This window comes from Uranotaenia lowii, chromosome 2 (genome assembly GCF_029784155.1).
Source record: "Uranotaenia lowii strain MFRU-FL chromosome 2, ASM2978415v1, whole genome shotgun sequence".
Lineage (NCBI taxonomy): Eukaryota > Metazoa > Arthropoda > Insecta > Diptera > Culicidae > Uranotaenia > Uranotaenia lowii.
In genome coordinates, this window is record NC_073692.1 from 360,584,322 (window position 1) to 360,601,047 (window position 16,726).

The 16,726-nt window shown below is 36.5% G+C and overlaps 1 protein-coding gene across 1 annotated transcript in view; it reads left to right on the forward strand.

Annotated features, from left to right (window-relative positions):
- Positions 1-16,726, forward strand: part of LOC129744768 (SOX domain-containing protein dichaete) — a 191,353-nt gene that overhangs the window by 52,273 nt on the left and 122,354 nt on the right. The window contains exons 2-4 of the mRNA XM_055737466.1: positions 11,064-11,415; positions 11,563-11,685; positions 11,856-12,022. Of these exons, the coding sequence (XP_055593441.1) occupies positions 11,240-11,415; positions 11,563-11,685; positions 11,856-12,022 (466 nt within the window). The 5' untranslated portion in view covers positions 11,064-11,239. The remainder of the gene's footprint in view (positions 1-11,063; positions 11,416-11,562; positions 11,686-11,855; positions 12,023-16,726) is intronic.

A 16,726-nucleotide genomic window follows, 5' to 3' on the forward strand; every position in this document is an offset into this window, starting at 1 on the left:
GGATGATAATAGGCAACCGCAAAATTTTGGATTGCCCAAGTCTGCTAATTGTCGAATGTGTGATCGAAAGAGTACGTCATATAAAGTATCTAGGAGTACAAGTCGATGATAAGCTAAACTTCGTCGAGCATGTTGATTATGCATAAAAAAAATCGCGAAAAAATATGGTGTACTTTGTCGGATAAATAGGTATTTGACTATCTGGTCAAAAATCACTTATGTGAAGTCAATTATTATGCCGAATTTTGATTATTGTTCTACAATTCTACTTAAAGCTTCAGATACACAAATAAAGCGATTGCAGAGAATACAAAATAAAATTCTGAGAGTTGTGACCAAGGTTGCCGAAATCACAGAAAAATCTGTAATTTCACAGAATTTTGAGCAAATTTTCATCACAGAATCTGTGTCACAGAACACAGAATTTTGAAATTTTCACAGATTTCACAGAATTTTTAAATTTTGAATGGATTTTCAAAATTATAATTTTTTCGAATAGTATCAAATTTAGATTTCTAACCTTGAATTAGAAAAGTATGATTGTCACGGCGCGCCTCCATCAAAATAATTTTTAGATTTTTTTCCGTGCATCAGGCATAGGACTTTAAATCTGATACAAAATAGCAAAAGGCTCATGCGAAAAGACTCTGATCTTGTAAGGAAATAGTTCGGAGAGATTTTTTTTTTTGTAATAAGAACAATCAAGAAGAAGAAGCAGAATTAGAAGATATTGCCCCAGATTTATTGAGCAGTTTGTGAAATATTGTAATAATAAAATTAGAGCCATTTTTTTGATAACTAATTTGAGCACGCCTCGATAAAGGTAACCACATCTGAAAAGAGAAGAAAGAAACAATATTAAATAACTTTAATCAATTAAATAGGAAAGTGATCAGCATAAGCACCATTGTGATACGACCACAACGGGTTCCAAACGACCCTCGTGTTTAGTAAGTTCACTACGATGATCAAACGAAATTGTCGAACATAAATCATTACTTTCAATAATTTTACATCAGGCATCCACTGAGTAAATCGTCTAAACGCAAACAGCGTTCAGAAGAACCAGAAAGGCGTCAAAAGCGTCGCCGTGTTATTGAAGCTTATTTACATACTTACCCGTCATACAAGTGAGGTTACCCATGAATTAGTAAACAAACTGAATTATAACCGAAATATTGTTTAGGAACGCATCACGATAAGCCGCGTACAACGTTTAGAATAAGCTTGCCAGATTGCCCGGTTTTATCCGGGTTTGCCCGGATATTTGATGCAAAATTTCGAGAAAGTCCGGTCCGGTCCGGTTGCCCGGATATCGTGAAAAAAGCCCGGATATTGCCCGGATTTTTTCACAATTTTCACAAAGAAACCATAAATAATCAAAGTTTTTGAGTAACTTTTTAGCAAAATCGATTAACGGTATGGACATTTTCAACGGTTGTTTCAAACAATTTCGCTGATTTACTTTTATAAACCTTCAAATATTTAAGTGTTCCAAAAAGATTTTGGAAGTCTGCAGTTACATTAATAAAATATTATTTTAATTTTTTTTTGCATTTTTTCTTTGCTTTTATATATAACAACACCTAAATTTTGCCCGGTTATTGCTCGGTTTTTGGATTTGAAAAATTGAAATCCATGCCCGGATTTTGCCAGGTTTTTTTGAAAAAATGCCTGGAATTGCTAGGCCCGGATGGGAGTAAAAAAAATTCTGGCAACTTTAGTTTAGAAGCATCGAAAATAGAGTACCTAGAATAGAGAAAAACAGTAAACGTAAGTAAAAAATGGAAATGTTAACACAGCAAATTGTAAAACCAAATCGTTGCAGGAATTTTTCAATATATCGCATATTAAAAAAACGGAAACAACTCTACTTCATTCTTCCAAAAACGACAATGATAAGATTGGTAATGGTAATTGATTTTGACCAACTAAATTGTGAAAAATACCCAACTTATCATGAATTTTCTATGAAATTCAAGGAAATTGCATCACAGAAATCCATCACAGAATTTTTAGGTAAAATCACGGAAAGCCAGAATTATTTTTCTCTAAACACAGAATTTTTTTCGGCAACCTTGGTTGTGACTCGTTGCAATCGTAACACACCAAGTGCTCTTATGCTCGACATGCTTAAATGGCTATCTGTAAAACAATGGATTTGCCTTAAACCCTGGTTCAATAGATTGGACCTGAGTCGGGATTTTATTAAAACATTCTCCCGTCTCATGTCCAATCATTGTTCCTTAGACGCGTTACTCTTTCGTGTTAATCTCGCTAGCAGCAATTTGGCAATTTGTGTGGTTGTGGTCAGGGTTACCATGATGTCGAGCATCTTATTTGGTCTTGTGAGGACCACCTTATCGCCAGAGCAAACTTAATAGATTCCCTTCGGGCCCGAGGGAAACCACCCAACGTTCCAGTGAGGGATGTGTTGGCTGCGGTGGACCTAGATTACATGTTCGAATTATACCTTTTCTTTAAATCTATTGATCTTCGTATATAAATACGTTTTCCCTTTTTCTTTATTCTTTTTTCTTCATCTATACAATGTATGAATTGTACACACAAAAACAAGGGTTTGGCTCTTTAAAACCTTCGGTATGAGCCGTTTCAAATAAACACAGTTAAAAAAAAACAACGGATTGCTTATAATAGCTTGATGTTTGTCCATAAAATTAAACACGGAATGTTACCTGCATATTTGGCTCGAGATCTACAGTTCGGAAACGACATTCACAGTTACAACACGAGAAGAGCATGTGATTTTAGACTTCCAATTGCTAAGAAAAAAATGACAAAACGATCAATATTCTACAACGGATTGAAGATGTATAACAGCCTGCCGCAAGACATCAAAGATAACACGAATATAAATAGCTTCAAAAGAATGGCAATACTATATGTGAACACAACTTTTTAGTATGTATATACAAGAGTCCTAAATGGGATCTTCATAATGTGATGGAAATCCGATGCGTTATCAGACATATAATCTGTACAGTGATGGACATATGCGGAAGTTGAAAGGCGACCAAGTAGTACAGAAATCGACAAAGTAGGGGAGGAGCGGGCTATATGCGCCTATTAAGCAGAACACTGATTTAATCAAATATCACATCGAATATGTGTACAAAAACTATATACACGTGGCAGGCATCTGTTTTCTATACATTGGAGTAATTTTTATGTTAAAATTTTCGTCTGTTTCCAAGAAAACGATTTTATTATAAGTGTTGTCAAAAATGCCGAACCTCAAAGCGTGCGGGCTAAATGCGCCTATTTATGTTTTGTACAAAATTTTTGTTTTTTGGGCAATATTTCCGTATAATTTCATTGAAACTGCTAGAAAGTAATAATTTCTGTACGATAAAGCTGAAGTTTTATAAAAATCTATGTATATTATAATTTTATGGAATAAAACAAAAGTTGGGGTTGCCATACTATGGAGGCAGTTAATCCATGAGAAAAACTTTATCAAATCTGTTTTTGGATCTTCAATTCTCTCTTAAGATGTTATTCAGAGCTTAGATTTAAAGGTTCAATTATAAAAACCATTGAACTATTCTATTTAACCTGTTATTTTAGGGTGGAGGCATTTTACAAACATGATGGGGGCATACAAAAACACTCTATTATTCCACTAAATAATCATTATTAAACCTCCACAAAAGCTGAAATATGTTTAATTTCTTTAGTTCATTTCAGTAGGAAACCAAAACCATCCTAGTTTTGGTTTTAAGCTTCTTTACGTATAATTTTTAAAGTCGAAATATTACATCAAAAAGTATCGAAACCTTGTGTGATTTTTTAATTTTTTTCGAGATTGTAAATTCATAAAATTCTTTCTTGCCTTATGTTCTCTCAAAATGCATTGGTCAGATAAGCTTTCTAGTCAGCCATTTCATCAAACAGCCGCAGGATCATTTAACCCGATAGGCCCATTTAGGAAACCTTTCCCCTAATGTATAAACATATATCCAAAGGATAAATTGTCCGTCCCACTTCAAAAGATGCGTATGGGGTGGAGGGAGAACCCTAATGGGTCTCATGGGACCATCACAAAAAAAAAAGATAAACATAATTAAAATAAATGTTTTTCTTTAAATTTATAAAAAGCTTATATATTTCCAACGAACATTTGCCAGCAGATCGTGGCCTAGATGATAGCATCCTTGTCTTCTAAGCCAACGTTCATGAGATCGAATCCCGGTCGTGACATAACCTGGCACACATAGTATGATGAAGGTTGGCGGTTTTAGCATTAGTGAAATGCTAGCCGTGTATACCTTGGAATTGTACGCCCCAATGATGCAGCACATGCATGTGGATGGATCTTTTCAAGGGAACTTAGATTGCACTTGGAGATCCTACCTAGTTATGTGTGTGCTCGTAGTGCTACCGGTAAACAACTGCAACTTCAACCAATAGTGCAGGGGTGTCAAGTAGCATAGCAAAGTAAAAATAATAACGCGGGGTAAACCACAATAGATCAACTTAATGGTCGCAGTGGACTCTCTCCCCAACAGGAAAAAAAAACGAACATGAATCAACGTAAGTCTTTCCACTATTATTGTATCAAAAAATTAAAAACAAGCGAATTCGACTTAAGCCAAATTAACTCAAACATAAATCCATTGATTACTATTGTTTGTGCTTTATATAAAATGAACTATGCTGAATGAATTGGTACCATTAAAGATTTTCGTGCTGACTAATAAAAATTGGAAATTTAATAAGATTTCTCAAAAAGCTGTTAATATTAAAAGTTCACTAAAGAAAAAAGTGATGAAAATTTATTCGAACGGCATCCCTGATCAACACTCGAAAATCGTTTTTTTGTTTCACAGAACCGTTCAGAAAGTGAACTTTGCGTTATGCTTTTTGAAAACCAAGACAACAAGTTTGCCGAAGAAAGCATGATGTTTATTCAAAAGTTAAACAAGTTATTGATGATTCAGTTTCTTAAAAAAACTTGTTTTGGTAAAATTTAGGAAACTATATTTTTTTTATAATCAAACTGAACAATATTGGTAAAAAGAGAAAAAAGAATACATTTAAAAACTTTTTTTTTAATTAAGGAAGTGAACAATGATAGTCACAAAATATTTCAAAAAAATTTTTACATAGTTCAAAAGCGATGATTTTAAAGAAATGTTCTGATTTTTTCGATTGTTTGCAATAATCATCACCACATTTCGTTTTTCGTGGTCAGCGTTCGGACCAAACCCATTATATTCTCCTGCTATTCCAAGGGCTCGTTCTGCTGAGTCATTGATGACTGATAGACTCTGGCATTCAATTTTAGCAGCTTTGTTATCACTACTCAACTCCCAAAATTCGGGCTCTGTTTCCCCAAGAAAACGGGATGTAGAGCACCTTGTTTTCTTAATTAAACATCCTGTTCTTCATTCAAACAAACCAAAGTTAGCTGAAGAAGTTTTAGATAATCTTCACGAATTTTTGAAGTATCATTCATTTGCAAAATGATATCAAAGAGGCTGCTTCAGTTCTGTTCCTTGAAAGGAAAAAAAAAACAATTATGATTCTATTTGAGAAGATATTAGAAATATTACCATCACTGAATCTAGCGTAATGATTTTTGTTAATTCTGTCCCATTCAGATCTGAACTGTTTAAAAAATTGTTCTCAGGGGCGGTTGTTGGAATTCCAAAACAAGTTCGATACGCTGTCATTAAAACGAGCTCATATATGTGATGCTGCAAGGCAAATCAAGCAGTTCTCTCCCAAGCAGACGTTTAAAATGGACGCAGCACCGTTCTTTTGACCCGAGTTACTATTGGGTGTATCATAGTACTTGGCACAAATAACTTTTTCTAAGTTGAAATTTTTCCAACTTTGGTGTACTTTTTCTGCAATTGATTTTCCTGTACCGCATTCAATAAAATTTCAACTTATTATTTGCTCCATTGAATCAGCTCCGGTCACCAAACGACAACCAATTTCTCTATTTTTTCCTTCTATACGAAAGTTGCTTTGAATCCTAAAAACACCAAGCAATCTTAAAACCACCGTAATAAATTTTCCAGTTAGACGACGGTTTGTAAGACGTACATATGGTGTTGAACCGCTGATGGTTGGTTTATTAACTCCGTAATAGAATTTTTCATAAAAGTAGCTTAGCAGTACATCATAAATAACTTGTTGTACGTAACGCATCTTTTGGTGGTCTTGGTTTTCAAAAAACATATCGCAAAGTAGACTTTATTGACGATTTAAATAAAAATCTATCGATAAAATAAAATAATATATTAAAAAAAAACTATGCTGAAAACTCTGTGAAACAAAAAAAAAATGGTTAAGCATAAACAGATTACGTGGACGCCTTCATATATGCAACAAAAGTGAGCATCTTCTTTTCTGCATTGCAGTTCATATGGAAAAAGCTTTATTTAAATATATCATCTGAACCGAAGATTACCATCGGTTTAATGGGTGCAACTTTGTTATTGCAGATTTGTTCGATGTTCTCATAACTAAACTACTTATGCGAGCAACATTGACATTTTTATTTTAAAAGTACTATTTTTCATTTCTTTTTTACATTTTTTATGGCCACGATCTTCAAAAAATATTTAAAAAAAAAAATTCCGTATGTATGTATGTATGTATAGTTCCCATATCGGTAGCAAGGTGCAGCCTATGTCTGTGTGGCTTGGCCTTCGAATTGACTTCTAGGGCTTCCACGGCCGATGGTTCGTTAAGAGAAAGAATCCAACATTAAAAAATCAACAATGGTTGGCAATCCACTCCGCTTGCAAATATTTCCTTTGGTTATCCCCAGATGCTTTCCCTCTGGTAAATATAAAATACAAAGGAATAAGCATATGGTAATAAAATATGAAATATAAAACGTAAAAAATTTAAAATACACAAAAATATAAAAAATATCGGCTAAATAGAAGATAACTTTTAAGCCGTTTATATACTATAAGCTTGAGCCCACACCCCATTGAAAATAATATGGAATAATAAGATAAATTTAAAAAGTTTAAAAACGTAAACTACAGTTCAGACTAAATTAAAATGTTACGTTGTATATACCTACTTGAATACATGATATTTGATTGCAGAAATTATTAGGTTTAGTTCCAAATTATAACTTTGAATAAATCAAAAATGTTTTCATTTAAATGCAATAGAATTATTGTATCAAATTATAGTTGTGATTACCGCACTTGTTGAAGATATTGAAATGTATAAATAAAACATTTAAGAATGTATGCAGAGCTCATTTATCAAGGTTTTTACAGGGCACCTCGTTTAATATAAACACAAAAACAAAACGATGAGCCAAAACGCTTTTTTGTCGAGTGCGTGAGGTTAAAACATTATGAGTAGAATTCATTTTGAATTATGAAATAATAATAAACATGAATTATAGTGGAAGATACTTTTTCCCACTATTAATGAGCGCTTATGCATTGTGATTATAAATTACTAGCTGACCCGGTAAACTTTGTTTTACCCGTTACTTAATAAATCGTTGGAAAATGTTTACAGTTCTTTAACTTCTTCGTGCTCCTGAATCAGTTTTCATGAAAATCGTTTTCAAGTTGTTTGAGTTTAGTCCCGTTTCTAGTTGATTTTTTATAGGACCACCCTTCCAAAAAAAGTAATAATCTCGAAACTATTATACAAACCATTTCTGGCCCGAAAAACCCTCGGATGCCAAATTTCACTTTATTCCGACCGACCATTCATACGTGATGGTGTTACAAAGAAAACGCATCCATTTTTATATAAAAGAATTAATAAACTACCTGTTGATTGATTTGAAACTAAAATGATTAGATATGACCTGTGTGTATTGGTGGAAAAAATTAAGCAAAAACACACATGTTTATAGAAATCACACACGATTTAAAGAATATATAATGGAACTACTGAAAATAGTAGCCGACAATCAACTACTGAAACATGTATTTCAAAATTCCTGATTGCCACAGTGACATGATTGACTTTTGTCCAACACAACGGCTCTTTCTACTTTCAAAACAATTTTTCTCAAGAAAGATATATAAAATAAAAAAAAAGTTTTCACCAAAAATTTGTTTCTTCTTAAACGGTGATACGGTCAAAATTTGGTCAATATCAACTTGACGTATTTCTTTCAATTTTGCATTTAAAAAACATAAACACCCTTCATTTTGAAGGTGTATGTGTGTGTGTGTAGAATGTTGCTCCTATTTTGATTTTGGAATTCACTCTTCAGTTGTCAAAATGCCGTCCAAGTAAGAAGAGCAGCGTATCAAAATTTTGCTCGCGCATTGCGAAAATCCGAGCTACTCGCACGCAACGCTGGCAAAATCGCTAAAAGTTGCCAAATCAACCGTTACAAATGTAATTAAATTGTTTGGGGAACATTTGTCGACAGCCAGGAAGTCTGGATCGGGGGGAAATCGAAAACCGGAAGCCGCTGAGACGACAAAGAGAGTTGCCGGTAGTTTCAAGCGAAACCCTATCCTCTCTCTCCGAGATGCCGCAAATAAGCTGCATCAAGTCAAAAAACGAGCCGGACTATCGACTTACAAGAAGGTAGTGACTCCAAATCGCGATGATAAACAAAATACGACGGCCAAAGCGCGATCCCGGAGGCTGTACACGACGATGCTGACGAAGTTTGACTGCGTGGTAATGGACGACGAAACCTACGTAAAAGCCGACTACAAGCAGCTTCCGGGACAGGAGTTTTATACGGAAAAAGGAAGGGGAAAGGTGGCAGATATTTTCAAGCATATGAAACTGTCAAAGCTCGTGAAGAAATATCTGGTTTGGCAAGCCATCTGTACCTGTGACTTAAAAAGCAGCTTTTGCATAGCTTCCGGGACTGTCAATCAGGAAATTTACGTGAAAGAGTGTTTGAATAAACTTCTGCTGCCTTTCCTGAAGAAACACGATTGTTCCGTACTGTTTTGGCCAGATTTGGCATATTGCCATTACGGCAAAAAGGCCATGGAGTGGTACGCCGCCAACAACGTGCAGGTGGTTCCCTCCCAACACCCCAGAGCTCCGCCCAATTGAGAAATACTGGGCTATTGCCAAGCGGAACCTAAAGAAGACCAAAAAAACTGCTAAGGACGAGCAGCAGTTCAAGGCAAACTAGCTTTCTGCAGGCGAAGAAGGTGGACAAGGTGGCTGTACAAAATCTGATGGCAGGGGTTAAGCGTAAGGCCCGGAAATTCGGATTTGGAAAAGCGGAATCCTAACTGAATATTTTCCTGAATTTTATACTAATTAAACTTGAAAAAGAAATTTAATTTGAGTTTTTAAATAAACGATTTCACCGATTTACACGTTTCCCTTGACCAAGATTTGACCGTATCACCCTTAAGTAAACACTGAAATAGATTAACTTAAGAATTAACTCGTGACTGTGATCTTCCTACAAATCTCAGTCATGAAAATGCTGAAGTCAGTGGAGTTAGATATTTGGAAGGAGTTCGATGTTTTTGGATGAGTTGGCTGCAATAAACTCGCTTCTCTGTTCTTACTTTTAATAGGTACAAAAGTTGTTCAGTTCCTAAATAAAAGCAGTCAGAAAAAAACTGACTATCAGTTCCAGAATGAAAGTTTAAGCAGTTGTTAATATTGAGCTTTTCTTTTAGAATTATTATGAAATTGTCTGAGGGTTTGAAAAGGATAAGGACATTCCAAGTGATTCCAGCACCTAGTTATAAAATTTAAAAATTGAAGAATTTTCTGGTGTTTTAGTGTTCATTTCTTAATTCTTGTGAGCTAGGCTCTATTTAAAAATTTCCGTTAAAAACTAAACATTTGTATTCCATAAACATTGCCGAAACTGTCACGACTTTGTAGAATGAATGACTGCGAGGGGCATTAGTCAAAAGTGTTTCCTGATCATATCCTCCAACCCACTCTCCAAAACAAAATTAATTTGCTAGGATGCAGAGGTGACCTCGGTCCTAAAGCACAAATTTACTTCTTTCATCCTTTTCTCTATTTTTCCAATCTATCTATTGACTACTAAGACGTGGCCGGCGCCGTTATTGATGATTAAAGAGAGAGCATCAGTTTTGGGCATTGTGAATGTGCTGTCAGTCCCAGACACCATTCATTTGACCTTTGAACAAAATTGGTGGCCTCGGTCAATCACGGAGTAGCAACCATTGGCGATGTGGAACTATTTCTACTGAGCCACGCCTGCGATCATGGGATTCGAAATGCATTTAATTCAATATCAGTCATACCAACGAAGAGTATCAATGAATTTTATTAAAGCAATCAAATGAAATTTTAATTCGAATTTATTACAAAAAATAAATACAGCATTTCGGGTTCAATGATTAATGGTGGATGTGAGTAGTCAATCAGGCTAAGCTACGCTAAGCTAAATGACTGCGAAGCGAATGATTGAATAAAACAAATATATTCACAATCATCATGTAGTTAGTCTAGGCCAACCTGATTTTTTTTTTGCTGTCTGTATAAATAGATGAGGATGAAAGTTTTGTTGTGTCATTCAGTTTATTTTGTGGTAAATGAATTCGACCCTGCTTAATATCGCAGTGAACTCTCACCCCAAAAAACCACAACTACCCTTAATTAATTGATGAATCAATATTGGTTTCACCATCTACTACATGGACTATGAATTCGTTGGGAGAAAATTTTCCGCCAACGAAATTAACATCATTGACGTTTAACTAAGCAAATTATGCAAAAAAAAAACTTGGGTTTTCAATAGTTTTTGTTAGTTTTGTTTAAATTTTTCTAGGTTATAAAATTGCTTATCAAATTTTCTTATGCATAAAAATTAAATCCTTAAAATAAGAAACTAACATCAAGAACTTCAAGAACATATGTACATATGTATATAGGCTTGTATGCAGTACAAGATTAATACCTTATGATTTTTAAAATCTTTGCTTTTCCAGCCTACAATTGAATAAGGTATTTCTCTAAATTCTGGAATCAGCACGCCTTAAAATGCTATCAATCTCAATAGATCCCGTAGAGAATAAAATTGTCACCACTTTTGAACTTAAACTGGAATTTGTTCTCGTTTCTTTTCCATCCAGGAACATCAACCATCGCCAATCTCAGACAACGAATCGGAAACTCATCGAACCAACGAACGCGCTGAACACCAATCAATATCGGAAGAGGGTCAATTGATCTGTGCAGTATATTAGTAGAACATCAACCGTCAATAGAAGGAAGAGGAGCGGAACACTCAAACAAAATTCAAAACAAAATGATGGATCGGATACCGTCGCTGTCGATTCCGGGCTTATCGCTGTCCCATCCGCTTTCGCTTTCGTCGTCCTCGTCCCAGAACCTGGTGAATCAATCATCGGCCCTGAACACGCTCAATTTGCACTCGCAGAATTTGCATGCGGCGTCATCTGTCAATGCACTGCACAGTTCCCACCATCATTCGGCGTCGAGTTTGGTGGGCGGAGGAGGAGGGGGCGGTGGTCTCGGCGGGATGGGTGGAGGAATCGGTGGTGGAGGAGGAGGTGGAGGGGGTGGAGGGGGAGGCAGTGGAGGTGGCGGGGGAGGGTCCAGTGCCGGTGTGGGTGTGGGAAGTGGGATCAGTGGTGGAGTGATGGGATCAACGGTTTCCGCCGCACAGGCAGCGGTGGCCAATCTGCACCAGAACGTGGGCGGACTGCTGAACGGGGCGACCAACGGCAACAGGTGAGCGAATCAATCTAGTTTGGCATACGTTTGTATAGGATTCTTTTTCAAAACTCAAAACTTTTTTTCAATATGTTTAATGCCCAGCTGAAATAATATTAATTATCCAACGATTCCTCATCATCACCACCAATATTTCTCCAAGAAGAATTCAAATTTTTTTTCCTCAGTTCTCCCTACTATTACAGCCTCCTCGGTCAGACCATGATGAAGAAACCGGCAGAGGAACACATCAAACGGCCAATGAACGCCTTCATGGTTTGGTCCAGGTTGCAGCGACGGAAAATCGCCCAGGACAACCCCAAAATGCACAACTCGGAGATTTCCAAACGACTTGGTAAGAATACCTTCTTTCCTAAGATTGAAATAGATAAAAAAAAAAACAGACTAGGTAACTGCAAACCTAGCCACTCGAAAAGTGCTCCAAACAGGAGCAATCTTAAAGTGCGCCACTTGAAATATTTCGATTTTCCATTCCCCAATTTCCAGAACAGGTATCAGGGCTGACAGAAGAATTCGGTTACAATATTTTTTCCTCGATTCGGCTTCTAATCTTTTGTGTGAGATGTTTTTCCCTAACTTCTTTCTGCGTGAAAAAGATGAATGGCACCGGTCGGTCGGTAGGATTTTGCATAGATTTTTTTGCTTTTCAATTGTCCCCAGCTTACCTGTCGTGAATTTATTCAGGCTTCAAAATCGGGAAAATCGAGCAAAAATTCGATTCATTCCAAACAACTTTTTTCTTCCCGGGATTGCGCGCCAGAGATTTTCCTATCCCTTATCAGACAAGAAAAAAAAGGCAAAAGTAAGGGCAAATGCTGAAAACTCGAGTGGGGGTGAGCTCGACGTACACTTTCGATTTCGATTTCCATGTCCCGATTATTATTATTGTTGTTGCTGTTGTTATTATTATTTGTTCGATTGGCAACCGGAATAATGGCGAAAGGCTGTCATTTCAATACGTTTGCTTTTTTTTGCGTTGTATTATCAAACAACATTGTGCCGAGAATAACAACGAATTTCAACAATGCGGCGTGGGTTGAAATGGAAGAGAGAGAAAATATAATGTAAATAATCCATTCGATGGAAGAAAATATGCAAAAATCGATGACGGCAGTGTAAATATTCTACATTAAAAAACCAACTATTGATGGAAAATTGTTATTCAACATAATTTAAAAATATTCTTTTTTTTAGGACGAGAAAAATATTGGAGCATTCCTTCTGTTGTCCTTTATATCTTTTTCATTATATAAACAGAACCTCTCTGTTTTAGATAAATGCTGGAAATCGTTAATAAGTAGCCGTGTTAAATTTGAACCGAGAATCCCTTTTTTCAAATCGGCAGAGGGAAGGGGCTCCAAACAAAATTAATACAAAAACGACAGAACTCATACAACTCATTGAACTCGATGCAAATCAAACAATGTTCAAGTTATTTTCGCGGAAATCGCGGAAAAAAAAAGTCGAGTTATATTGTAGGGGAGAGTGGGGTATCGTGGGCCATGGGGAAACGTGGGCCACTTTTAATATCTCAGATGTGTGTTGAGATAAAAATCTCAAACCAACTGTCATCGTCGTCGCTTTGCGTGAGCATATATTCCTATATGTTATTAACTAAAATACGCATCATATGCTTCTTTTATTTATCAAGCTAAAATAAGTTTGAACCCGCTAATTTCATCGATGGGGAAACCTAAAGTGCATAACAAAAATATGCTCATACGCCTATGATCTTAGTTTTGTCATGATCTTTCACGTGGAAAAGGAATTTTTGATGAAACATCAATAAGTCACACAAACGCAACCAATTTGCAAATCATAGCTTGTGGGGAATCGTGGGCCACACATCTTGAATCACCTATATTTTTATGTTTTTATACATATTCAGAACTAAAAATACGTTTTTTCTATCTGTAAAGTTTTCTTATGCCAAATGAAGAGTTATGAATAATATTTTGTCCATCCTATATAAGAAATTTTGCTAAAACGTTCGCGAGCCAAGTTTTGGAATCTATGCGATCATACACAGCTCTCTTTTTTATTTCATCATCTGAAATTGCTTTAAAATAACGAAATGAATTAGGAAATCACAGTTTTGGGTCAACTCATAAACTTTGGATGTGATTTGGTCAATTTGGATTTGGTGGCCCACGATTCCCCACCATTTTTCAAAATCCAAAAAATATTGCTTTTTTTCAAACATTCAGAATTTGGAGAAAATAACTTATTAAAAATAAAAAAAAAATACCTTATGATACCTTGAAAATGCAGAAAACCATACCATATTTTATTTTCATTTTATCTTTTATAATAAAGAAGTTATGGAACAACGAAAAAAAGTGGCCCATGATTCCCCACTCTCCCATACTAAATCAATAAATTCCGGTAAAACTGGACAAAAAGTTGAATACAAATATCCCTGACATAAAAATTAAGATTTTTATTGCAACATCAGTTGAAAGTGGGTGATGTAAGAAAAAAGGGAAAGTTACAAAAACATTTTTTTTATGAGAACTAAAATAAAACGTTTTATAATTTCTAGTTTTTAAAATATTTGTAATGTCATAACGCATACTAAGAAGTAAAGTAAATAAGTAAGTCAAAACGTATAGAGCACCAATTGCAGTAATTTTTGGTTTTATTCGAATTAAATTTTACAGTCAAAAATGTTTTTGAAGAAAAACTATAAGTGTGCCGTGCTGTATTCATTAAGAGGTTAAAAATACTACAAAAAATATTACTGGCTGAAATCATATCAAATACTGTTTGGATGGATGAAATTTTGAAATTAATAAACGTGTGATGCAAAACAATCATATTCCAGAATATGGAAAAAAGAAATAAAAGCTGAATCTTTGATTTCCATTTAGATGGATTTAAGCCTAGACTGGAAACTGAATTATAAAAATATAACACTCGAATGAGCACTCAGTGTTTAAAAAATCTCTAATAAAAGTAAAAAAAAATATTAAAATTTTTATTAAAAAAAAAATTGGTGATTGTCATTTAATAATCACTTTATGACATGATGTTAAAATAAAAATTGAATGAGTGTTGTAATATACAAATGTTGCATCTCACCCTGCTGTTGCATAATGCTCTGCTCCACACTCCGTTCTCCTGTACGCCGCCAAAGATGGTTCTTAACACTCGTCGCTCGAATACTCCGAGTGTACGCAGGTCCTCCTCGAGCAATATCCATGTCTCGTGCCCGTAGAGAACAACCGGTCTAATGAGCGTCATATACAGGTTACACTTCGTGCGAGGGCTAAGTCTTCTCGACCGCAGTTGCTTGTGGAGTCCATAGAAGGCACGACTTCCGCTGATAATTCACCTCCGGATCTCACGACTGGTGTCATTGTCTGCGGTCACCAGTGAGCCGAGATAGACAAAGTCTTCGACTATCTCCAGCTCGTTGCCGTCGATCGTGACCTTGTTATTACTGGACAAGCGGGTTCGGTCGGTCTCGGATCCGCTGGCCAGCATGTACTTCGTCTTGGACGTATTAATCATCAACCCAATCCTTCCTGCTTTGCGTTTCAGTTTGCGGTAAATCTCTTCCACCGCCGCAGATGATCTGCCGACTATATCGATGTCATCGGCAAAGCAGATAAGTTGACTGGATCTGTTGAAAATCGGGCCCCGGCTTTCGCCCACCGCTCGTCGAATAACACCTTCTAGCGCCACGTTGAACATCTTGCAGGACCTTGTCGAAGCCCCCTGCGCGATTCGAATGAACTCGACAATTCACCCGAGATCCGCACACAGCACTGCGTTCCATCCATCGTCGCCTTGATCAGTCTGATCAGCTTCCCGGAAAAGCCGTTCTCGTCCATGATTTTCCATAGCTCGTTACGGTCGATCGTGTCGTATGCGGCTTTGAAGTCGATTTACCGTAATGTGAATATTTGGTCCGTCGTTGACCGTCCCTCCATGAAGCCGACCTGATGACTTCCCACGAATCTGATTGCGTGTGGCGTTAGGCGGCGGAGTAGGATTCAGGACAACACTTTGTAGACGGCATTGAGGACAGTGAACGCTCGATAGTTCTCACAGTCCAATTTGTCACCCTTCTTGTAGATTTGGCAGATTACCCCCTCCTTCCACTCCTCCGGTAGCTGTTCTATGTCCCAGATCCGGACTATCAACCGGTGTAGGCAATCGGCCAACTTGTCCGGGCCCATTTTGATGAGTTCAGCTGCGATGCCAGCCGACTTCCCAGCCGACTTGATTCTATTCAGCAGGTGAATGGCTTCCTTAACTTCACTCATCGTTGGGAGTGGCTCCTCTACGTCGTTTGCTACGCCGGCGATGTACCTTTGTGTGATGGCCCCACAGGCCCATTTGGGTCCTTCCACCACCCCATACGCTTCTTTAGAAGTGGGAGGGACAGTGTATCCTTTGGATAATTGTTTTTACTTTTATTTGTCATTTCTGTACTTCTTGGTCGCCTTTCAACTTCCGCGTATGTCCATCACTGTACAGATTATCTGTCTGATAATTCATCAGATTTCATCACATTTCAATAATTTATATATGTTTCAAATGGTATGCTTTACAAAGAGTATTGTCAATTGTTTAAAGCTATTTATGTTCGGGCTGTCCTTGATATCTTGTGATAGGCTGTTGTACATTTTCAAACCATTGTAGAAAACAGATCTTTTTGTCATTTCTTTCTTGACATTTGGCAGTCTAAAATCTTGTGCTCTTCTTGTGTGATTGCTATGTATTTGATTTCCGTACTGTAAATCCTGGGTTAAATATGAAGGTAACATAATGCTGTTATATGCAATCCTCTGTTTGACTGATAACCACTGGAGCATGTCTAACATTATGACACTTGGAGTATAACGGTTGCAGCGGATGACAACTCTCATTATTTTGTTTTGGATTCTCTGTAGTCGTTTAATTTGCGTATCAGAAGCGTGGAGTAGAATTGTAGAGCAATAATCAAAATGCGGCATGATGATCGATTTCACATAAATAATTTTTGACCAGAAAGTGAAATATCGGTTTATCCGGCAGGGGACACCATACT